Genomic DNA, 24,465 nt, shown 5'->3' with positions numbered 1-24,465 from the left:
AGAGTTGCTGCTCGGTGTAAATATATGAGTGGTCACTAGACACTGAACATTCTTAGTGAGGTGCTGATCCATGGTCCACAGTTCTACTGTAGAATGAAAACTTCTGGCCATCCTAGGTCATGTCAAACTTAACATGGAGAACGTCCTGGAAATATGGTGCAGTCATACCCAACTCACAAGGGGAGGAGAGAACAGGCAGAAAGGCCTACATACAATGAAGCCAAGACTAGATACAGGAATAAGCCTATCAGACCATTCAGATGACTTTATTTGGGCCTAGAGATTTCCTTGTGTAGAGAGAATAGGATTATCCTTGTGAAATCCTCTGGGGATGCTGGGGCCTTTAAAGGGTTAGGTTAAGAGAAACATTCCCAGGGCACTCTGAGCAGAGAGTCCTATAGCCCTGGGGGCTTGGCTAGGTTGGCCTTTCATTTTCCTGCAGAGTTCATCATCCCATTTGGAAAATTATGCACTTTACTATTTTGTTTGGCCCAGGCCATGTTTGCATTGATTTGTTTCCTTGTACTGTTTGGTCAATCTACCAAGTTCTCTTGCTGTTAGCCAAGTTCTACTGCACCTCCTTTATAGGGCTGAAAAGACATCCTCCTTCTCACATGGCACTTTCTGAGGAAGAAGGAAAACCACTTTGAGTATAGGTAGATTGCTTTGTGTCTAATATGCCCTTTTCTGAGGAGATAGCAAAGAAAACCCTTTCTATTTGGGCACCTTCAAGTGGCAAATGAAAAGCATGGTATTTTCCCAAGGACAGAGAGGCAGCTAAGTAGTACAGTAGACTTGTAGTCAGAAAAAACTGAGTTCATATCCTGTCTCAGCCTTCAGCTGTGTGATGCTAGACAAGTATTTTAACTGCCCTCAATCTTTGTTTCCACATCTGTAAAATAGGAACATAAGTGTACCTACTTTATACGGTTGCTGTGAGGATGAAATAACATGAAAAGTGCTTTGCACACTTTATAAATGTCCTATGTAAATGTTAGCTTTATCATTATCAACATTCACAGTGGACATTTAAGGGTGAGTAAGCATTGTATAGGTAAAGACATTGGACTCAAAATAGCACGACCTGGGTCTCGTGGTTCTTAACTGGATGGTTATGGAGGAGTTGTTTTCTCTGTCTGGATCTAAGTTTCATCATTAGAAAGAGAGAGTAGGCTTTTTCTTTTTGAACCCGGAAGAATAAAAGCGAAGGCAACGAGGAAAAGGTACAAAGAAGCCAGTGTAAGAAATGCTGTCAGGAAACACTTCTAACAATAAGAGCTGTCCAGAAGTAAAACGGACTTCTTAGAGACAGGTGAGCTCCCCCTCCTTTTGGAGGGCTTTGGGCAGAGGTTAGATGATTACTTGTCTAGTATACTATACTGGAGATTCCTTTTTTCCCTTAAGTATAGGGTGGACCAGATGGCTACTGAGGTCCCTTCCAGCTCTTAAATTCTGTGGATCACTTGTAAAAAGCTCAGAGCAGTATTATCTGTTAGTACTCCCTACCTCCCGGGGTTGCTATGAGAAGGATGATTTTTATACTGCAAAGACTATAAAAATGTGACCCATTATTACCACTCTTGGTCTTCAGTACATTATAGAAATGAATTTTCTGCTGATTCAAGACTTAATTATCCGATGACCTTGAATAGTCATCAGATACCTTGCACTTAGTCATAGAATGTCAGAGCTAGGAGCCACTTGTTTGTTGTTCAGTCACGTCCACCTCTTCCTGCTTCCATTTGAGATTTTCTTGGCAGAGTGGTTTGCCATTTCCTTCTCCAGCTCATTTTACAGATGAAAAAATTCAGGCAAATTGGGTTAAGTGATTTGCCCAGGGTCACATAGCTAGTAAGTATCTGAGGCCAGATTTGAACTCAGGAAGATGAGACTTCCTTACTCCTATAGTGCTCTACATTGTACTACCTAGCTAGAGCCACTTAGGATATAATCATTTCTAAAAGGGAAATATTAGGGGCCATAAAAGGGAACACATTTTACAGTCACACAGCGCTACATGGTGGTAGAGCTGGGACGAGAATATATGTCTTCTGTGACTGCTAGTCTAGTGCTTCCCATCAAATTGTGTTGCTGTCACGTAAGTACATCAGTAAACTATTTTGGAAGGAGGTGGTCAGCCATTGTGCAGAGGAAAACATGACTGGGACCTCATGTGATTATATACACTTGTCTTGTGTTGGACATGGCCTGCCAACTTTAAAGTTGGACAAGAAGAGGTCAAGAATCAAATAATAGCTCACATTGCTATAGCACTTTGAGACTCCACTGTACTTTCCTCATAACAATCCTGTGAGTTAGGTAGTGAAAGCATTTTTGTTTTTTGTTTTGGATGAGACCTGTGATTTCATTGGTATAGAGATCAGCAACTGCTCTGTGACTTACACCTTTAGAGAACTACCTGGGGCACCAGGAAGGTAAGTGACTTGCCCAGGATCAAACAAAGAGTATCTGTTAGAGGCAGGATTTAATCCAGGTCTTCCTGACTTCCAAATGGGACCTCTGTCCACTCTCTCAATTTGGCACTGGTAAAAGTATCTTTATCTCGATTTTAGAGATGATGAAACTGAAGCCCAGAAGGATGAAGTGCCTTGCCTAAAGTCACTCAGGGCTGAGACTAGAATCCAAGAAATTCTGATTCTAGGACCAGTGTTATAGCTGTTGTGTCACACTATGCCCTTCAGTACCAGAAAGTTTATTTAGTTCTGTTGTGTTTGATGCACAGGCAGATCAACAACCAGAAAAGTCCAAGCTCTGAATGAAATAGGAATATTAGATCCAACGTGAACCATTTACTTTAAATGAGTATTGTGGGTTGTTGTTTGCATATATTCATGGTCTTGGTCTCCCCTGTGGAAAAAAATGGTGAAATAAGATCCTCAAATTTCCCTTGTGACAACATTACAGGATGAACCCAGTACTCATTGAGAAACGTTAATTGTGCATGATTCAAGAGACTGGGTGGGGCTGTCTTGTTTGAAGCTAAGAAAAAATGACCAGTCATCTTCACTAGCCAATATCTCCCATGTTATTACTGTGTCTAAAATAAAAATGTATCTCCAGTGTTTGGGATCTTAGTGCATCTGAAGGACAGCATCTTTGACAGCATCCTTTATCTAAGTTTTTCTAAAAGGCCTTTATAGTAGTTGCTTCGACTATCAGTGAAAAATGAATGTCTGTTTTTATTACTTACTCCTCCTTCCTCTCTCCCCAAGGAGTATTCCATGTGTTAGTCAGAAGAAAATTCTATCTATTCTAAGATAAAAATGAATCTGGGGCCAGCAAGGGTCCAAATTAGCATCTCATTTAGAAAATGAGCTTGGGAAGAAAAGGGGATGATACCTAAGGTACCATTATTCCTGCTTGGCTTATGCTGAATCACATTATGAAGCCGAAACAAAAAGCTTAGAATGAAAACATCTCTAGCCTTTAGCATAAAAAGACTTTCGTTATCTTATTTGGCAATGTATTCTCAAAAGCCAGTCTGGGTACAGGAATGTCCTGTCCCTTCTAGTACATGTAGTAACTCAAGTAGATCATTGGAAAGCTTGGGCTGAGTAAGGAACTTTCCCATTTTTGGCAGGATCACAGGTTTAGAGCAGGCAGGAATCCTTGGGCTCACCTACAAGGGAGCCCCTTGTTTAAGAGATGAGGAAACTGGGCCCAAAGAAGTGAATGACTTGCCCAAAGTTACACAGATATTAAGTGGCAGATATGGGATTTGAACTCAGCTCTTTTGACCCTACATCTAATACTTTTTTTACCTGGACCGTACTGCTTCCATTGTAAACAAGTTCCATGGGAAAGCTGTGCGACCCTGTACTTACCACTGAGTGACAGTGTTGTTTTTGTGGTACTTGGTGCTGTCTGTAACGTTCTGCCTTAGCAGCATTTCCCTAGAACTACTTTATCACCACACCAGTGGGGCTGGTAACATGTAAAGGGTTGCTTATGCACATTGTGAGTGTGAAATTATAGATTCTTTGCTCTTAGCTGCACATCTTTTGTTTACTTGGGCCTCATTCGTATTCAGGTTTTGGGTTTGATTTCCTGTAACTGAGATGAGGATGACACTTGCTTTATGGGAAAGACTAATGAATGTAAATCACTTTGCAAGCCTTAAGGCACTATATACATGCTGTCCTCCTCCTCCTCCTCATCACTATTATTAGCCTTTAGTTGAGGCAAAGCAACATATCACAAAATAGAATCATTCAGTCAATCAGCTAGCATTTATTAAGTGCCTTCTATGTGTTAGGCACTATATAAGCACTGCAGAGACAAAGAAAGGCAAAACCAACAAAAGACAGCCCTCACTCTCAAGGAGGTAACATGAAACATGAGACAACGTGCAAACAACTATATGTAATTGATATATCCAGGGTAAATTGGAGATGACTCAGAGGCAAGGCATTAAGATTAGGGAGGCATACAAATGGCTTCTTGCAGAAGGTGGGATTTTAGCTGAGACTTGAAAGAAGCCAAATGAAGGCTAGTTTTATGAACTGTACTTTGAAAAGAAAAATTATTGTATTATTCATATCTCTGTTCATGTCTTGGTCTCATGGTGTAAGAGACTACCAGTCTCCCTTTGGAGATGGAATTTTTGCTAATCTGTTTCTCCAATGAGGTGATTAGAGATTTTGATTGAAGATGGCAGCTTACTTCTTTGGCAATACAGTGTGTAATAATAGAAACAGTAACTGTGGTAGATGATCCAGAAACCTGAGGAAGAACTTAGAGCCACAGTTGCAGATCTCTGGACCATGACAGCTCTGCATTTCCTATAAACCATCTAAAGGAAAAGGAAACTGACATCCAGTCTGACATCCAGTGAGTTGGCCAGTTCTTCTGATAGATAAATGCATTTGCGGAAGGGAGCTGAAGACATTAGAAGGCAAAACACACCAAAGCTGTAAATGATCTGGACTATCAGAAAGCAGCAAGAGGCACCTTTCCCTCAACAGGATGGGGAATAATCTACGGTGGTGCATTCCTAGGTTGGTCTATACTGTAATGTTTTTAATGTACTTGATCTGTGCCTATTGTTATTATGTGATCTAATTCTGTTTTGTTTTTTACTGTGGAAAAAAATACAAAGTGGAATAAATGACTTAGCTGGACAAGAGAATTTGGGTCTATCCTTCCCTTCTTTCTCCCTCAAACTATACTTCGGGTACTGTATTGTTTTAGAAAATGAATTTTTTTGGGGGGGCTAAATGCCAGCATGTAACATTCAATTTCTTGTGGACAGGAACATGTTCAGTTTGGTACCAACAAACCAATGACCCAAATGCATATTTGATGATTTGGACTGGTTTTTATTTCAGGATGGTCGATTAAATAATAGTTCATCCAAAAAAGATCTGGTGGGGGTTAGTGGATTGCAAGTTCAATTTGAATCATGAGTGAAATACAGTAGCCAAGAATGCTAATGCAATCTTTGACAGTGTAAAGAGAGGAAAGATTTCCTGGAGTAAGGAAGTAACAATTCTGTGGCACTTTGCTCTTGTCAAATAAAAGTGGTATGTCTTATTCTGTGTGCTACCACAGTATAGGAATGACTCTGAGGGCAGCTAAGATGAAAGGTTTTGAGTTTATGTCATATGATGATCTTTTGAAAGATGGAGAAGACTTAGTAGGGACCTGACGGTTGTCTTCAAGGAGGTGAGGTATTGTTATAGTAGAAATAGAAATTTCTGTGTGATTCATCTTGTAACTCTGACTTGTGACACAGTTTTAATTTGCTATGGAAACTTAGCAGCTGGGTTGCTGATCTCCTTCCATTCCCCCTACACCAACCTTGGGCTTTCCTCACAATGTATCTTGATAAGAGAACATCTTCTTCCCTGTTTCTTGGTATAAGGCCCATGTTGTAACAAGATGTCCAAGGTCAGAATGCTGAGCAGGCATTTACTTTCCCTGCCCTGGGAGATAGACCCCTACTACCATGCAGATGGGTGTGGGAATATCCTTGAAAATCTTATAAAAACCCCATTCAAATTCCTAGCCAGTAGAACAATCACTGATAGTTCTTTGACATCATGTTTCTATCCTACCATCAGCTAATGCCCAGGGATCAGCTCTTTCTTCCCAGAGATATAACCTAATTCTCTGAGTGGGAACCTTTCCCCATATTCTCTATTCCTTCCTATTGAGTACCACTAATAAAGTCTCCTGTAATGTCTTTTGGAATTATTTCTTCCTGTCAGAATCTAACTGAACCAATTGGTTGGGAAATAAGTCAAGCCAGGGACATTAGTAACTCCCCTTAGCTCATGAATAACTGATCAGGGCTAGGAACAGGACTTTATGATCTGTGTTCCTGTGGAAGGGAGTACAGCTATTGATATAACTGGTAGCATTATTAAGGATGGGATTCTGAAAAGAATGGGAGGAGCAAATTCAGGCCTAGAAGACATAATATTAGATGGACTAAAGACAGTGGGGAGCAGCAATATTTTAAATTTAAATTTTACTTTTTACTTCCCCTGTAGCATTTTATTTTTAAATATTTTATTTCCCCTGCCCTGTTACCTGTAAAAACAATTTTTAACATTCATTTTAAAAGAATTTTGAGTTCCAAATTTTTTCTCTCCCTCCCTCATCTCCCTCCTCCTTGAAATAGTAAGTAATTTGTTCTAGGTTATACATGTTCAGTCATGCAAAAACATATTACCGTATTATGAAAGAAGACACTGACCTAAAGGGAAAAAAAGCCACAAAAAATACAGAAAGTAAAAATAGTATGCTTCAATCTACAATCAGACTCTAGCAGTTCTTTCTCTGGAGGCAGATAGCATTTTTCAGGTAGTATTATGTTAGATCACTGTATTGCTGATGTGGGAGACAAAAGAAGGAATTCGGTTTCCAAAGAATTAAAACCAATCCCAGCTTTGAGTGACAACAGGATGTAAGTCAGAGGTAACTGGTTCTAATGAGAGCTGTGACGTAGTAGAACCAGGCTTCTGATCAAGTTAAAGGTCAAAAGCTTGTATGTATGCTTAATGAGTTGTTTGAGGGGGAACATATCAAGGAGAAGAACATGGAAGAGATAGTCCAGGAAGTTGCATCTAGCCAATGGAAAACAAAGCAGAAAATTTGAATCGGGAACAGAGCATAAAAAGCCTTGCATTTGTCTGCTCAAGCATACTCCATTAGAGAGTTACCTATGTGCAATGAATGTAAAAATAAAATGAGAATTTTCCTGGCTTCACAATGAGTATTTTTTTCTAGATCAAGCCTGCTTCTCACAATTTGAGGGCACCTCACAGGATCTAGCATTGGAAAGGGGAACTCGCTATGGAGAACAGGAGGTGACCCATTCATTTCCAACAGCCCAAATATCCACAAGCCAGTGTTTTCCCTTCTTTGGACTGCTAACTTCCTGTGACTACTTTTGGAATCACTGTGAATCCAGGAATATGGGAAAGTAATAAGAGGTATATATCCTTGGCAACCAGGAGATCCTGTAAAAAGGTCAAGGTGAGAAAATTGATTATTAACTATCACTTTGATGGTTGGGATATCCTACAGGTCTGAGAGGGGTTTTGATCAGACTGAAGGAGGATAGCTTATTGGAGCCTGTTTCATAAAGAAACCTGAAGGGACAAACCACAGTGAAGTTGTAAGAATAAAAGGTCTCAGGCCAGGAAGGCAGGATGGGAACAATGAGAGAAGGGCATTCCCTCCAAAAACAGTCCTTTAGAGGAGAATGTGGAAAATATCCCAGCATGTCAGAGGTGCTGGAGAAGAGTATCCTTTTGGAATTGAATAGAAATCAGTCAGAGTAAATTATAACTCTGAATTTTTGACTGGTCCTAATTCTAATTCTAAATTGGTTTAGATTCCTGTGCACTTTATCTTATCAAATGTCTTGTCTGTGCAAAATGTTTATATTTTATGGTGATAAATTTAAAATGCAGCTAGAAAAACCTTTAAGGAATTTTTAAGGCTCAGAGAGATTCTCCAGAGGCCAGAAGGTGAAGTTAACAACTTTTAGAAATGACAAAGAGTTTGAACCCAGGAAGCCAATAATGAAAGACTGAAGGTTTGAATTCAGGTATTAGCTGGATCCTAAAGCTAAAGTTTGTACTCTAGGTTTAAATTAAATCAATGTATTTGATATCAGACAATGTGTTTAAAATCGCAAAATAAGGGGTATAAATTACAGAGGGTAGGAGGAGAAATATGACTCTCTTGTTTTGTAAATTGTTAGGCATTTTACTTTCTCTAGTTTATAAGGTACAGAAGAGCAGGACAAAATTGGGATGAGTCTGATTTTTTATTTATTTATTTGGAATGATAATTGAGGCAGTCTGAGTTTGAAAGATTAGAAAAGAAAGAGATAAAAGCATGAGCGAAAATATAGAAGGTTAGAAAAGTAAAAAGAATTGTTTAGATGGGGGTGGGGAAGCAGTGAGTCTATGTGTTCTCAGTCACTCCCTCCTCCATCCTTCTTCAGATGATTTGGGCATGTTGAGCCTGACTTTGAAAACCAATAGACAAAGTTACGGAAAGTTAGAAGGAATTATGTCTCCGTCTTTCAGAATGGATCTGTGAGAGGGTTTTATTGAACTTAATATGGGTATTGACTATGGCAAAGATATTGATTACTGTGATTTGTGATTATTACTACTCAATTAATTATCAAGCTCCAGAGAAAGCTGCTTAGAGGGGAAGCCAACCACACCTCGTTAGCATTGATTCAAACTCTTTAGATTTCTTTTGCCTGGGCTAAAGGCAACAGTTAGAATATTGGCTTAGCACATTTTAAGCTAATCTGATTCAGATTTTTTTGGTAAAAATTTTCTGAAAAGAATGAGAATAAGGGATTGAAATACCTAAAGCAGTTTTTTATCTGAAGTCTAAAAGGAGGCAGGACTTCAACTTCTTTTTCTTTTTTTTTCTTTTTTAAATTTAAATTTATTTATTTAAGTTTTCAACATTCATTTCCACAAAGTTTTGGGTTCCAGATTTTCTCCCCATTTCTCCCCTCCCCCCACCCCAAAACGCCGAGCATTCTAATTACCCCTATCACCAATCTGTCCTCCCTTCCCTTAGCCCCATCTTCTCTTTTGTCTTGAAGGGCAAGATAAATTTCTATATCCTATAAGAAATACCATAATAAATAACCATTTCTTATTTCCTAGTTGCAAGAACAATACTCAACAGTTGTTCCTAAAACTTTGAGTTCCAGCTTCTCTTCATCCCTCCCTCCCCACCCATTCCCTTTGGGAAGGCAAGCAATTCAATATAGGTCATATCTGTGTAGTTTTGCAAATGACTTCTATAATAGTCATGTTGTGTAAGACTAACTATATTTCCCTCCATCCTATCCTGCCCCCCCATTGCTTCTGTTCTCTCTTTTGATCCTATCCCTCCCCCAAATTGCTCCCTCCTCCCACTGCCCTCTCTTCCATTATCCCCCCACCCTGCTTATCCCCTTCTCCCCCACTATCCTGTATTGTAAGATAGATTTTCATACCAAAATGAGTGTGCATTTTATTCCTTCCTTTAGTTGAATGTGATGAGAGTAAGCTTCATGTATTTTCTCTCATCTCTCCCCTTTTTCCCTTCACTGAAAAGTCTTTTACTTGCCTCTTTTATGAGAGATAATTTGCCCCATTCCATTTCTCCCTTTCTCCTCCAAATATACTTCTCTCTCACTGCTTAATTTCATTTTTTTAAGATATGATCCCATCCTATTCCATTCACTCTGTGCTGTGCTGTGTGTGTGTGTGTGTGTGTGTGTGTGTGTGTGTGTGTAATCTCACCAACTACCCAGATATTTAAAAGTTTCAAGAGTTACAAATTGCCAGGCCTAGAGGCCTGAGGGCTACCCGAGTCTTACCTTACCTATTGCAGGTCTTCGGCTGGCCAAACCGGATAAATGTATGAGAGAAGAGACTTTCCAGAGTCGAACAAGGGTTAGGCTTTATTCAGGGTCTTGGTTACATGTGCAGGGGGAACTCTTCCTTAGGAGAGAGGGAAATCTCCCAAGGAGGCAAAGATCTTACAGTAAGAGAATGAAAGCAGAAGTGGAAGTGGGGAGAGAGGGGAGAGGGGCCTTCTGTCCTGTAAGGGTCCCTCAGCGCTAAAAAGCGCCTTCAGGCTTTCCTGACCCTACTTAAGCTCTCCTGCCACATAGTTTGCACCTGAATACCGTGCCTGTTAGATAACAATAGGTGTGCTCAGACCCGGGCCAATCTCGAGGGCGGGGATGTTCTCTCCCATCACTTTTCTCACGGGAAGAGGCGGAAATTCACGAGATAGCTCAGTCTCACACCTCAATTCCCTGCTGTTCCCTGGGGGGCCTCATGAGAACTCTAAGGTTTAGAAGTTCTCACCTTTACCCGCCCGAGACTGTCCACATGGAACTGAGCTTACACCCCCAACAACAAATATTGTCTTTCCATGTAGGAATGTAAACAGTTCAACTTTAGTAAAGTCCCTTACGACTTCTCTTTGCTGTTTACCTTTTCATGCTTTTCTTCATTCTTTTGTTTGAAAGTCAAATTTTCTTTTCAGCTCTGGTCTTTTCATCAAGAATGCTTGAAAGTCCTCTATTTTATTGAAAGACCATTTTTTCCCCTGAAGTATTATACTCAGTTTTGCTGGGTAGGTGATTCTTGGTTTTAGTCCTAGTTCCTTTGACTTCTAGAATATCATATTCCATGCCCTTCGATCCCTTAATGTAGAAGCTGCTAGATCTTGTGTTATCCTGATTGTATTTCCACAATACTTGAATTGTTTCTTTCTAGCTGCTTGCAATATTTTCTCCTTGACCAGGGAACTCTGGAATTTGGCCACAATGTTCCTAGGAGTGTCTCTTTTTGGATCTCTTTCAGGAGGTGATCAGTGGATTCTTTCAATATTTATTTTGCCCCCTGGTTCTAGAATCTCAGGGCAGTTTTCCTTTATAATTTCATGAAATATGATGTCTAGGCTCTTTTTTTGATTATGGCTTTCAGGTAGTCCCATAATTTTTAAATTGTCTCTCCTGGATCTATTTTCCAGGTCAGTTGTTTTTCCAATGAGATATTTCACATTATCTTCGATTTTGTCATTCTTTTGGTTTTGTTTTGTGATTTCTTGGTTTCTCATAAAGTCATTAGCCTCCATCTGTTCCGTTCTAATTTTGAAAGAACTATTTTCTTCAGTGAGCTTTTGGACCTCCTTTTCCATCTGGCTAATTCTTCTTTTTAAAGCATTCTTCTCCTCACTGACTTTTTGAACCTCTTTTGCCAATTGAATTAGCCTATTTTTCAAGGTGTTACTTTCTTCAGCATTTTTTTGGGTCTTCTTTAGCAAGGTGTTGACCTGCTTTTCATGCTTTTCTTGCATCTCTCTCATTCCTCTTCCCAGTTTTTCCTCCACCTCTCTAACTTGATTTTTAAAATCCTTTTTAAGCTCTTCCATGGCCTGAGCCCATTGAATATTTGTTTTGGATGTTTGGGATACAGAAGCCTTGAATTCTATGTCTTTCCCTGATGGTAAGCATTGTTCTTCCTCATCAGAAAAGATGGGAGGAGATATCTGTTCACAAAAAAAGTAACCTTCTATGGTCTTATTTTTTTTCCCTTTTCTGGGCATTTTCCCAGCCAGTGACTTGACTTCTGAGTTTCCTTTCCACACCCACCTCGCCACCAGATCCACCCAGCTAGTGCTTGGGGGCTGAGATTCAAATGCTGCTTCCCAGCCTCAGGGTTTGGGGCGGGGGCGGAGCTGCTATTCAGTGTGAGATTAAGTTCAGGTGCTCAGGTGGGGGCAGGGCCGCCACCTGGGGCTCAGTTCCCTCAGGGGGTTTATACAGAGACCTTCAACAATGGATCCAGGTTCCTGCCTGCTTTGGGAGCCCTTATCCGCTGCTGCCTCTGCTGCTGCTTCCCGAGGGGGCCTGAGTTATGGAGACACCCTGCTCCCCTCTGGCTGAAAAGACCCTCTCACTGACCTGTGGGTGGAGGGACCTGCACTGCCACTGGAGATTCTGTCCCTGAAGCCTGCTTGGATCTGGTCCTCTCAGTGCTGCGCGGCCAAGGCAGGGCTGGGCTCCGCTCCGGGTCCGGTGCGCGATGGACCTTTTGGGTCAGTTTTTCAGGTCTCTCTGGAACAGAAATCTCCTCCACTCCATTGTTCTGTAGCTTCTGCTGCTCCAGAATTTGTTGGGAGTTCTTCTTTACAGATATTTTATGGGCTGTGGGTTCAGAACTAGCATATGTGTATCTTTCTACTCTGCCATCTTGGATCCTCCCCCAAAGAACTATTTTCTTCAGTAAGCTTTTGAACCTCCTTTTCCATTTGGCTAATTCTGCTTTTTAAAGCATTCTTCTCCTCATTGGCTTTTTGAACCTCTTTTGCCAATTGAGTTGGCCTGTTTTTAAAGGTGTTATTTTCTTCAGCCTTTTTTTGGGTCTCTTTTAGCGAGGTGTTGACCCACTTTTCATGCTTTTCTTGCATCTCTCTCATTTCTCTTCCCAATTTTTCCTCCACCTCTCTTACTTGATTTTCAAAATCCTTTTTGAGCTCTTCTATGGCCTGAGCCCACTGAATATTTATTTTGGATGTTTGGGATACAGAAGCCTTGACTTTTATGTCTTTTCCTGATGGTAAGCATTGTTCTTCCTCATCTAAAAGGATGGGAGAAGATATCTGTTCACCAAGAAAGTAACCTTCTATTTTCTTATTTTTTTCTCCTTTTTTGGGCATTTTCCCCAGCCAGTTACTTGACTTTTGGGTCCTTTGTCAAGAGTAGGATATACTCTGGCAGTCTGTGAGATCTCAGTTCCTCCAAGGTGGCATGATCAAGCATGTACTGGTCTAGACACAGAGAGGGATTTTTGTGCGCAGAATCTTAGCAGTTACTTCTCCACAGCCACCTGGCCTCCAGTTCTGCCAAGTCAGCACTGGGGGCTGATTTTCAGATAAGCTAGATGGGCAGAGCCGCCATTCAGTGTGAGACAAAGACCAGCTGCCTCAGGGCCTCCACACAGGGCTAAGGTAAGACTCAGCTCTTCAGTGCTCCCAGAGGTTTTTATGCTCCAACAATGGAGCTGTCTGTATGGGCTGCTGTGCAGGCTCTGTGGCCGCTGCCTGCTGCCAGAGCTATGGGAAGGCCCTTCTCCCTTCCTGGCCTGTAGAGGGCCGAGCTCCGGACCGTGGCCCCCTGGTGAGCCCAGAGACGTCGGGGGGTGAGAACCCACCTTCCGGTGCTGGGAACACCCCTTACGGAGCTGAGCTCTGCCTCCAGGGTGGAACATGGGAGGAGCTATGGCAGGGTATATAAGGGGGAACATGGGAAGGTCGGGAGGACTGGGGTAAGCAATAAAGTGCAGTAAGCAGCCTCCTTGGGTGTACTGTTTGGTCATTCCCCTCCCCCACAGGAGGGGGCCAGAACCACTGGAAGACCGGTATAGCGGGTGGCTTACAGGAGTGGTAAGCTTCTAGGCGACGGCCCCGGGCAGGCCCGGTGCACTGGCCATCTGAAAATACCCCATCAGTGACCTTTGGCCCCTGTGGGTTGAGGGATCTGGGAACTGCTGCTACTGGGACTGGGGATTCTGCAACTGGAGATTCCGCCCCCAAGGGCTGTTTGCGAGCTGAGCTGTGTGGCCAAGGCTGGGTTGGGCTCCGCTCCATGTCTGGTGCAACCAATGTTTCCCGTGGGTCTTTCAGGTCACCCTGGGCTGGAAAGCTCCTCCACTCTGTTGTTCTCCACTTCTGCCGCTGCAGAATTTGTTGAGAGTCCCACTCTACAGGTATTTTATGGGCTGTGTGGGGAGACCCTGCGTATGTGTGTCTTTCTACTCCACCATCTTGGCTCTGCTAGGACTTCAACTTTTTAAGGAAGTAGAAGAAAGGTTATTCAGAGCTGGGAATATAGAGCCACATGTCTTCTTAAGGGAAGATATTAATTTGTGAATAATATTTCCTTTTAAAAGGCCAGGAGTATTGAACTTAAAATAATAATATATGTAATTAAAATGTTTACATATTGTTATTTGGCATTATGATTGTAAAGTGCTTAACAAAGACTGGCATATGTTAGACACATTATTATTATCTCTCTAATTTAAGGTAATTGTTCCATACCTGCTAACTTTGAAGTGGTTTTTAAATACCAAAAGTAATAAGATCAATAATTTCTATGAAATTGACATCATCTGAAGTTTATCATTTGAATTATTACTGTATTTATAAACCATATTGTATTTCTAAAGTTCTCTTAAATTGTAAAATCTGAGACCATTGTGAGGTAGAAATAGTGTCAAAGCAATTATTAATCTGGATTTTGTTGCATACAATTTGGTTTTTTTAGAAGGATATGATAAAAATTTGATAATTTGAAACTGTTATATTTGGTTATAAACAAGTGAAAGTAATACTACTGATATTTACTGTGATAGCAGATTTTCCATAAGAAATCTTGGTTATTTCTGGGATAAGAACTCACTGTTTGACAAAAATTGCTGGGAAAACTGGATAACAGTATGATGAAAACTAGGCATAGACTAATGCCTGACACTGTACGCAAGATTAAAGTCCAAATGGATACATGATCTAAGTATAAAGATTGATACTGTAAACAAATTAGGGGAGCAAGGAATAGTGTATTTGTCAGATTTATGGAGAATGGAGAAATTTTTGACTAGATAAGAAGAGAACATTATGAAGTGTAAAATGGATAATTTTGATTACATTAAATTGAAAAGTTTTTGCCCTCTGGGTCCAGTGGTCAGAAATAGATCAGGACAATTAGAGGTGGCCCAGGATGCAGTGGGGGACCTTGGCCTTTTCAAGCTAAGGTCTTTAGCAATCTCATTTTGACTGAGGTAGCCCAGTGATTAAGGTTTAATAAGAATTGAGACAGAGAATGACTTTTTTTACTGAGTCAAAAAGAGCTGACCATTGGGGACCAAACTGAAATTGACCAGTTGGGAAATACAGTTTTCCTTTTCCTTTTCCTTTTCTTTCCTTTTTCCTCTTCCTGTTCCTTCTTTCCATCCTCCCTCCTTCCTTCCTTCTTTTCTCTTTTTCTCTCTCTTTCTTTCTCTCTGTAAGAAGGGACTTTGTTTTTGTTCTTGTTTTGCTTCCACAAATGTTCTTGGAAAATAGTAAAACTCCTAGGCTGATGGGAGCTTGTGATAAGATAAGCATGTATAACCTGTTTTGCAAGGACATCTTGGCCTCAGAGAGAAACTAGAAGGGTCGGGGAGTGACAAACAGGTACCCCAGAGGTCATGCCCTACTCACAGATATCCTCACTATCATGCCTATGTAATTTGCATAAGGAGGGAATGTAGGGAAATAAAGTGAGGAATTTGAAGAATTTCCACTGACCCTAATTCTAACAGGAAGCACAGAACTGTGTAACCTCACTCCAGCTTCTCTATCAGTGTGAGTGTTCCTAGGGAGCACCACACGTTCTTCCTCCTGAGAAACGTGAAAATAACATCTCCCTCTGCCCACTCTGTCTCAGAATTCTTTCAGTGAGAATGGATCTATCACATGGTTCTTCCAGAGGGCACCCTGAGAAGGGAAGCAACAGACAGCTCATCCTTGGGTAACTCCCTTATCTTCCCTGGGAAGTCCTGTGATCCCCACAGCTATGTTAAGGGGCATATCACGTGGATCTTCCTAAGTGCATGCTACCAGGGAAGCAGTGGACAGCAGAAGCTACTCTGGGTTAACTCCCTGACCTTTCCTGGGCTGTCCTGTGCCCACAGCTGTGTTTCTTACACTCTCTCTTTCCTTTGTCCACATAGGGTATCACACCCTTACCTGTGGGTACTCTGACCAAAGGAAATAGAAATTTTTAATCTCTGAAACATTTTTTCCCCCTTAAAAACCAGCCTTAACCCCAAATCACTCTGATACTCACCAGGCCTGTCCTAGAAAGGAAATAAGAAATGTACTCCCTTCCCATGTTTGCAGAAGTGGGGAATTACAGGTGGCAGTGATGGGTTGGGTGTTATTATGGAACTACTGTTTTCCTATCTTTTTAAACAATATTTTATTATAAGTGAAGGCTCACTGAGGGAGGGAGGAGTGAGAGGGACATCTCTGGGAATGAAAATTATTTTTAATCATATTTATAGGTTTTAGAAGGAAAAAAAAAGCCAGTAATTGATGAGCATAAACTTGTTTTTATGCGTGATTGGTGAAAAAACAAAATATTAAATAAAAAGGATATGAAATGTTGCACAATCAAGCAATCGCATAATCACAGTGCTTTCTTTGATACATGCATGCTATGCTGGGTAGTTCTTGTCAGTGGCTCCCATGTCTTCCAATGTTCTTTAGAGAGACCTTGAGAATATCCTTGTATCACTTCTTCTGAACTCCCTGTGAGTGCTTGCTTTCTGTGAGTTCTCAATAAAATAGTCTTTTAGGCAAATGTACTTTTGGCATTTAAACAACATGGCTAGCCCATTAGAGCTGCAGTAATGCTTGGCAGTTCAACTCAAGAAAGGACTTCAGTGTCCAGTACCTTATCTTTCTAGGTGATCTTCAGAATCTTCCTAAGGCAATTCAAATGGAAGCAATTCAGTTTCTTTACATGGCACTGGTAGACTCTCCAGGTTTCACAGGCATACAACAATGAGGTTAGCACAATGGCTCTGTAGATCTTTAGTTTGGCAGACAGTCTAATACTTCTCTTCTCCCATACTTTCCAAACACTGAGCTAGCTTTGGCAATGTGTGCATCAACCTCATCATCTTTGTGTACATCCCTGGAAAGTATATTGCTGAGGTAAGTAGACTTATTCACAACATTCCAAATTTCTCCATTTGCTATAACCAATAGTCCCACATACCACATGGATGGTATGGTACTGTCAGGGGAGAAATGGTTTTCTTGGTGTTAACTGTTAAGCCAAATTTATCACAAGCAGCAGAGAGTCAATCCATACTTTGTTGCATCTTGGCCTCAGAGGCTGCATTGAGTGCAAACAAATAAATCCTACACCAACTCTCCCTCCACTTTAGTCTTGGCTTGTAGCCTTTTCAAGTTAAATAATTTACCATCAGTGTGATACCTGACCTTGATGCCATGTTTGTCCTCACTGAAGGCATCTGACAATTCTTGAGAATATCATGCTAAAAAACATGGGAGCATGCATACAGCCTTGCTTCACTCCATTGATGACTGGAAAAGTTTGATAGGATTGTCCATTATTCAGAACCTCTGCAAGCATGCCACCATGGAACTAACATACAGTACTAATAAACTTCTCCAGGCACCCATGTTTTGCCATGATTTTCCATAAAACCTCATGACTGAGAGTATCAAAGGTCTTGGTCAGATTGGCAAACGTGTATATACCTCTGTTCTGCTTCTGGTACTTCTCCTGGAGTTGTTGGGAAGTAAACACTATAGCAGTTGCTCCTCAGCCTTTTCTGAAGCCACACTAGTTCTCAAGTAGATGACCATTTTCCATGTGAAGGATCAGCCCATTAAGGAGTCCAGAGTCTTGCTAGCAGTGACTAAGAGAGAGCCTACTGTGATTGTTTCAGGACAGTCTATTTCCTTTACCTTTATAGAGATGGACAATGGAGATATCCTTAAACTCCTAAGAGAGATAACCTCCTCTTGCCATATAACCCAGAAAATTTCAGTCAGCTTGTGAACCCCTGCCTTGTAAATCTCAACAGGAATAGAATCAGTACCGGGCATTTTGCCACAGAAGAAGAGCCTAATGACATTTAAAACCTCTTCTTCAGTGAGAAATTCAGCTAGAGAGGAACTGATTTTAACCTAAGGTCAATGGCTTCAGCATGGATTGATGATGGTCTATTGAGAACACTGTGGGAGTGTTCAGCCTCCATCACTCCAGGATCATGTCCTTATCACTAATCAACATGGCTCCATCAGCACTGAGTAGTTGGGATATACCAGGTCTTTGGCCCATAAGTGATCTTCAGGACATCATAAAAGTGCTTGGGGTCAGGGCCGGAGCCCCCTGGGATCCCCCAGACCAACAGGTCTCTGACCAGCAGAGCCTGTCAGTCTTGGTTGAGCAAACTGTGAGCAAAGAAAGAGGCGGGAGGCAGGATGATAAGCAACTCCGTTTATTCAGCTGAGATTCAGGGTTTATAAAGGCTGTAACTACAATCACATTCAGGCTGAGCTCATCCCATTAACTTCACAATCTCATGACTATCCCATGTCCTTACACCTGAAGTAAGTAATGAAGCTTATCTTGTTCCTGAAGCTAGTTCCTGGGTTCCCAGGTCCAATTATAACTTTACTGTAGAGAACATCAGTATCTGCAGGAACATCAGGTTTCAGGGTCATGGAGAGCTTCTGTCAGGGTTTGAGTAAGCACAAGTCCCACGGGAACAGGCTTTGCCTCAGCTATGTCCTTGATCACAGGACTTGCATTCCCCTAGGCCCTCTACGTAAAACTTGTTTGAATCATTACCATTAGGGTAAAACTCGATTTCATCTGCCTTCTTACTAAGCCAAGAATCCTGTATCTCTTTGAGCTTTGCTTGCACTTCAGTCTTGATGGAGTTAAGTGCAGCCTTCTTAGAGATGGGTGAACTATCCTGCTGGTAAACCCTGTGAATTTTTCATTTAGAAGCTTCTGAATTTCTCCATCATTTTTGTCAAACCAATCTTGATGTTTATGATCTTTAGTTTGGCAGACAGTCTAATATCTCTCCTCTGTGAAGTGGATATCCTGGTTGCTATAAAAAGCCACTAGGGGCCCAGATGAGTACATGCAGTGCTATACACCAAATCCCTGAAAGCTGCCCACTCTTTTACTGCTCCAGTGTTGCCAATCTTATGTTGGCTCAGATTTCCCTCCAAGTTAGCAACAAACTGTTTCTGCACAGAGAAGCTCTCTAATCTGTTGACAATAAGCCTTCTGGAAGTCATCTTGCTTTGAGGCTGCAGTTTTTGTTGAATGCCTATAGAGGATAAGTCTATGATTAGTCCAGCACTCTGTACCATACATCACCTTCATCACTATCACATCCTGTCTGTCTCTTCTCATTACAATGGCATAGTCTATTAAAAGCCAATGTTTGCTGTGAGGGTGCATCCACGAAGTTTTATTGTATTTAGGTAAATGGAAGACAGTATTGATGATGAGAATGTGACATGTACAAGTCTATTGTTGTCTCTGTTTCTGACTTCATTCCTGCCAAGGATTCCCTGCCATGTCTGGTAGTCTGTGCCTACTCTTGCATTAAAGTCGCTCAAAATCATAAACTTGTCCTGTTTTGGCACACTGATGATGAAGGTCTCTGGATCTTCATAAAATTTTTCTTTGACCTCATCAGTGTTTTTCATGGTGGGAGCATATGCACTGATGATGGTAGCATGGTGCTTTCCTGCAAGTGACAACTGTATTGTCCTGAGCCTGTCATTCACACCTTTTGGTAGGCATACAAGTTTGTTGATTAGATAAGTGTTGATCACAAAACATATACCAGCTTCATGGTGCTCCCTATCACTGTGGTCACTCTAGAAAAACATGAATCCAGCTCTGACTTCAGTAAGCTGGCCTTCATTTGCCAGCCTTGTTTCACTCAAGGCTGCTATTTGAATGTGATACCTGCTGAGTTGTCTCACAAGAGCTGTTTGTCTTTCAGGTCTACTGAATTTCATGTTGTCCCATAAGTGTGCATTCATTCTATGTACCAATGGTGAGTGGAATCATCTTTGCAATAGTTTTTGTACTTTTTTGTGTTTCCACCACAGGATGGAATCCCCATCTGCCACAGTAAGCAGGCCAGGGTTAGATGAAGCAGATAATTGTAAAATGGTTGTTTTCAAAGTGTTCCTGGTCTACCATGTGTCTGCCTATATTGGTTGTGACTACCTTGAAGCCATAACATAGCAATTTCTCTAACCTGAAACTCAGTTATTTCAACTGATCTGGCAACCCTAAGTCTGGACCTGCCCTTTGCTAACTGGACCCATTGCTGTGTTAGACATATGGGCTTCAATGGTTTCTAAGCCTTGTCAACCCGTTGTGGCTCCCCTAAACACTAGCCACTACTGAAGCTGCAGTGAAGAACTTTTCTGCCTGCCAGCAGTCCTGTTAAAGGAGACCACTCCCTAACTGGTTCCATCACCAACTGAGATTGTATATTCACTATTTGGAAGGTTAATTTTATTGGCTCCCTGCCCCAAACATTTGGAGCCATTGACTACACTCTTGTAGCAGTAAAAACTTACACTGGACTTTTCATGGTGCATTTCTGCCGCTGTTTGTAGCAGCTGCAATAGAAATATTTACTAAACTCATCTTCCCTTGGTCCCCTAGTGGCTTTTTATGGCAACCAGAACATCCACTTCACAAGCCTGATTATGTTTGCATGGTTGTAAGGCATGGACATTATGTAGGCCTTCTATCTGCCCTATCACCATAGGCCACAGGATTCATTAATTGATATATTGTTTAAGACTCATGCTTAAGCACTTCAGGGGTAAACGATGCCCTTGTTGGGCAAAAGAATGACTTCCTGTGTTGTACATGATGAATACCCAACCATATGGCCCTCTTTAACTATACAGAAATGCATGTGCCCATCCACCCAACACGTCCTCCTCCCGAGTAGTAATATCTGACTATGACTATATGACTATTGAGGGGGGCTGTGCTGCTGCTACCTCCCCCAAAGAAATCACACTAGGATTATTTGGTTTCCACTTCTTGGTGGTTGGGTACAATAGGGCAGATGAGGGGAAAATGACATGGGTAGTAAACAAGGAAATTTAACTGGAACCCTATGGAAATAGGAGGGAAGCCTAGGGAGCTGCCTATATCAACTTGGAAAATCTCTGTCCACAAGCAGCAAGGGCACAATTTAAGGCCATTTTAGCACTCTGGTGCCAATGGGTCAAGTCTTCTTTCTCCATGAGAAGTGTAGCACTCACACAAATCTGAGGGAAAAAAAGCTAATTGCCTCAGGAACATCCATGTAGGTCTTTCTGGAAAGTACAAGGAACCCCAAGTTTATCCCAGATAAAATACTCTGATAAGCTAGTGGATGACAAGTGACACTAGAATGGGCACTCCTAATGACAGATGACCTGACACTGGAGTAGAAGTTGCTGCTGCTGGATGACAGCTGATCACTGGGTTTCAATCAAAGGTGGAAGACAATCATGCTGCCAAGGGATTAGCAGTGATTGCTCCATTGACCAGGGATTTGAGTGGGGTTTTTATAGGGCTCTTCAAGGACATTCCTGTACTCATCTGCACAGTGAGGGAGGCCTATCTCTCAGGTGCAAGGTAAGTGAAAACCTTTTGACACTGGCCATTTCAAGGAGGACACCTCAAGATGAGGCCTTATGCTAAGAAACAGGGCAAGAGATGGTTGCTTATCAGGATACACAGTTAGAGAAGGCCAAGGTGTGGGGTGAGAGGGGAAGAAGAGTCAGTAAACCAACTGTTAAGTTTCTACAGTAAATTAAAGCTGTGTCACAAGTCAGAGTTACAAGATGGATTCAGGTTACAAAACAGGAGTTTAAGAAACATTAAAGGATCTCATGGCAGTATATACTTCTACTACAATTGTCATATGGAAAAGGAATTCAACTTGTTCTATTACCCCAGAAAGCAGAAACAGAGGCAAAGGTGAGACATGTTGCAGAGACATTTAAGCATGATGTGTAGGAAAATTTCACTGTCATTTTTACTCATCTTCATTCTCTCCCTGCCTTCTGGCTGCTTCCTCATTACCTATAAACATGCTCATGTCTCCCCCATCCTCAAAAAATCCCTCATTAGATCATTCGTCCTCACTAGATATTGTCTCATATCTCTCCTCCCTTTTGTGGCTAAACCACTAGAGAAAGCTGTCTACAAGATTCCTCCTCTTTCTTTCCTTTCACTTCCTCTTAACTCTACAAGTTTGACTTCTGACCTTATAATTCAACCAGAACTTTCCAAAGTTACCAACAGTTTCTTAATTACCAAACCTAATGGTCTCTTCCCTCTCCCTAAACCTCATCCTTCTTGACCTCCCTACAGTCTTTGATACTTCCAATCACCCTTTTCTCTATAGGTTTCCATGACACTATTTTTCCTGGTTTTCTTCCTACCTATCTGACTGCTCCTTCTCCATCTCCTTTGCTAGGTATTCATCCAAGTCAGGTCCACAGACTGTAGGTGGCTCTATATACTATTTCATTTAGTGATTCAATTAGCTTCTCTGGATTCAATTGCCATCTCTATGCCACCATCCTTCACCTTTCTTCTAACCTTTAGATTCACATCTTCAACAACCTATCAAATGTCACAAATTGGATGTTCCGTAGACATCTTTAACTCAATATTTTCAAAATGGAATTAATTTTTTTCCCAAAACTCTTCCCCCTTCAAACTTAATTTCACACCCAGCTGCTCTCCTGTACTTCATAATCTTCCAAAACTCATCATTCTGCAAAATGAAAGCAACTCTGTTAATTCATATCCACTCAGATCATTTCCCACTCCATCTGTATGCCCATCCACCCAATATCTCCTCCTCTAGAGTGGTAATCTGGGATATGACTATTGAGTGGGGCTGTGCTGCTACACAGAAGAAATCACACTAGGATTATTTGGTTTCCCTGTTTCCCCTACCCCTTCAACTTCTTTTTATGATTGTCTTCCCTCACTAGATTGTAGGGGAAGGGACTTGAGGACAGGGACGGTTATATGTCTTTCTCTGTATCTCTAGCAATTAGCACAGTACCTGAACATAAGAAAAGCTTAATAAGCATTTATTGATTCTAACTTTTCTATTATTGTTCAGGACACCAACATCCTCCCAGTCCCTGAGGTTCACAACCTAAGGTGTCATTTTCAACTTCTAATTCTTACCCCAACATAACCAATCTGTTGCTAAGGTCTGTAAATTTTTAGCGTCATTGGTGTATGCCTCTTTTCTCTTCTAACCCTGCAACCACCCTGTACAGGCCCTCATCTCCTCATGCCTGGACTTTCATAATAGCCTTCTGCTTGGCCTCAAGTCTCTCCCCATTCCAATCCATTCTCTACTCACTTGTCAAATTAATTTTCCTAAAGTGCTTATCTGACCGTGTCACCATCCCTCACCCCATTCAATCGACTCTCATGGCTCCCTATTACCTCCAGAATCAAATATAAAAATACTCTGCTTGACATTCCAAGCTCTTTACCATCTGGCCTATTTCTTTCCTTCCACACTTCTTATGTCTTGCTTCTCCCCTCACCTCCAGCTCTGTGATCCAATAATGCGAACCTCCTCGATTTCCCTTGAATAAAACATCTTGCTCTCCCTTGAACAAAACACTGCATCCCTTGACTCTGAACATTCTCATTTGCTGTTGTTGAGTCATTTCAGCTTTACCCAAGTCTTTGTGACCCCATTTGTGGTTTTCTTGGCAAAGATCCTGGAGTGGTTTGCCATTTCCTCCTCCAGCTCATTTTACAGATGAGGAACTGAGGGAAACAGGGTTAAGTGACTTGCACAGGGTCACACAGCTAGTAAGTGTCTGAGGTCATATTTGAACTCAGGAAGATCCAGGCCCAGCACTCTATACATTGTACCACCTATCTGCCATTTTCACTGCCTGTCCCTAACGCCTGGAATGTTCTACTTCCTCATCTCCCATTCCTGGCTTCCCTTAAGTCCCACCTTCAGAAGTCTTTCCTGAGACCCCCTATGCTTGTGTTTACCCTTTGTTGAATAGCTCCAATGTATCCCACATAGTCATGTCTGTACAAAGTTGTTTTTCATATTGTCTCTCTCTTGAGACTGTGAAATCCTTGAAAGCAGAGACTATTTTTGTCTTTCCCTGTATCTCCAATGCTTAGTACAGTATCTGGCACATACTAAATGCTTAACCAGTGTTTACTGACTGACTAATTTGGTTGTGTCCAAAAAAGCAGAACTAGAAGCAATGAGGTGAATGTTGCAAAAAGGCAAATTTTGTTTTGGTGTCTGAAAACTTTCTAACAATGAGAACTATCCCAAAGTAGAATGGGCTGCCTGTGGAGGTAAGTGGATTTTCCCTCATTGGAGGTCTTAAAACAGAAGCTGGATAATTACTACTTAGGATATGTTTTAGAGATTTTCTTTCAAGCATGTATTGGACTAGAGAGCCACTGAGCTTTCCTTCAATCTTGAAATTCTTCATGATTCTATGAGGACAAGGACAGTTTCATTTTTGCCTCTTCATGGAGCCTTGCTTGTAGCAGGGACTTAATGTCTACTGATCAAACAGGGGAATTGCAGACTACTGGGATAATTTGGGGTGTGGTAAGTGAAGTCTAAGGTATAAACACTCTAATATATAAGTAGCTATGGTATGGTGGCCTCAAAAAAAATTTGTGGGCTTATTTTTTCTGATCTGAGATCCATAAGGCTCTCTTACTGCAGACTGTTTCTGATCTAGACATACCCTCTTCCTCCTGCCCTGTTCATTTTCTGCCCCTTATTGCTGGTAACTTCCATATTA

At 41.4% G+C, this 24,465-nt stretch overlaps 1 protein-coding gene across 2 annotated transcripts in view; it reads left to right on the top strand.

Moving 5' to 3' along the window:
- Positions 1-1,564: 1,564 nt before the first annotated feature.
- The window catches only part of ZBTB8A (zinc finger and BTB domain containing 8A), a 136,556-nt gene continuing 113,655 nt past the window's right edge, over positions 1,565-24,465 (top strand). Inside the window, exon 1 of one of the 2 annotated variants that reach the window (XM_072609836.1) lies at positions 1,565-5,018. In XM_072609836.1, the coding sequence (XP_072465937.1) occupies positions 4,987-5,018 (32 nt within the window). In that variant the 5' untranslated portion in view covers positions 1,565-4,986. The remainder of the gene's footprint in view (positions 5,019-24,465) is intronic. The other variant, XR_011967165.1, reaches the window with a different exon arrangement.

The sequence above is a fragment of the Notamacropus eugenii genome, chromosome 5, assembly GCF_028372415.1.
Source record: "Notamacropus eugenii isolate mMacEug1 chromosome 5, mMacEug1.pri_v2, whole genome shotgun sequence".
NCBI classification, from domain to species: Eukaryota; Metazoa; Chordata; class Mammalia; order Diprotodontia; family Macropodidae; genus Notamacropus; species Notamacropus eugenii.
Note: the sequence above shows the minus strand (reverse complement) of the source record. Positions and strands in the feature narration are given on the sequence as shown.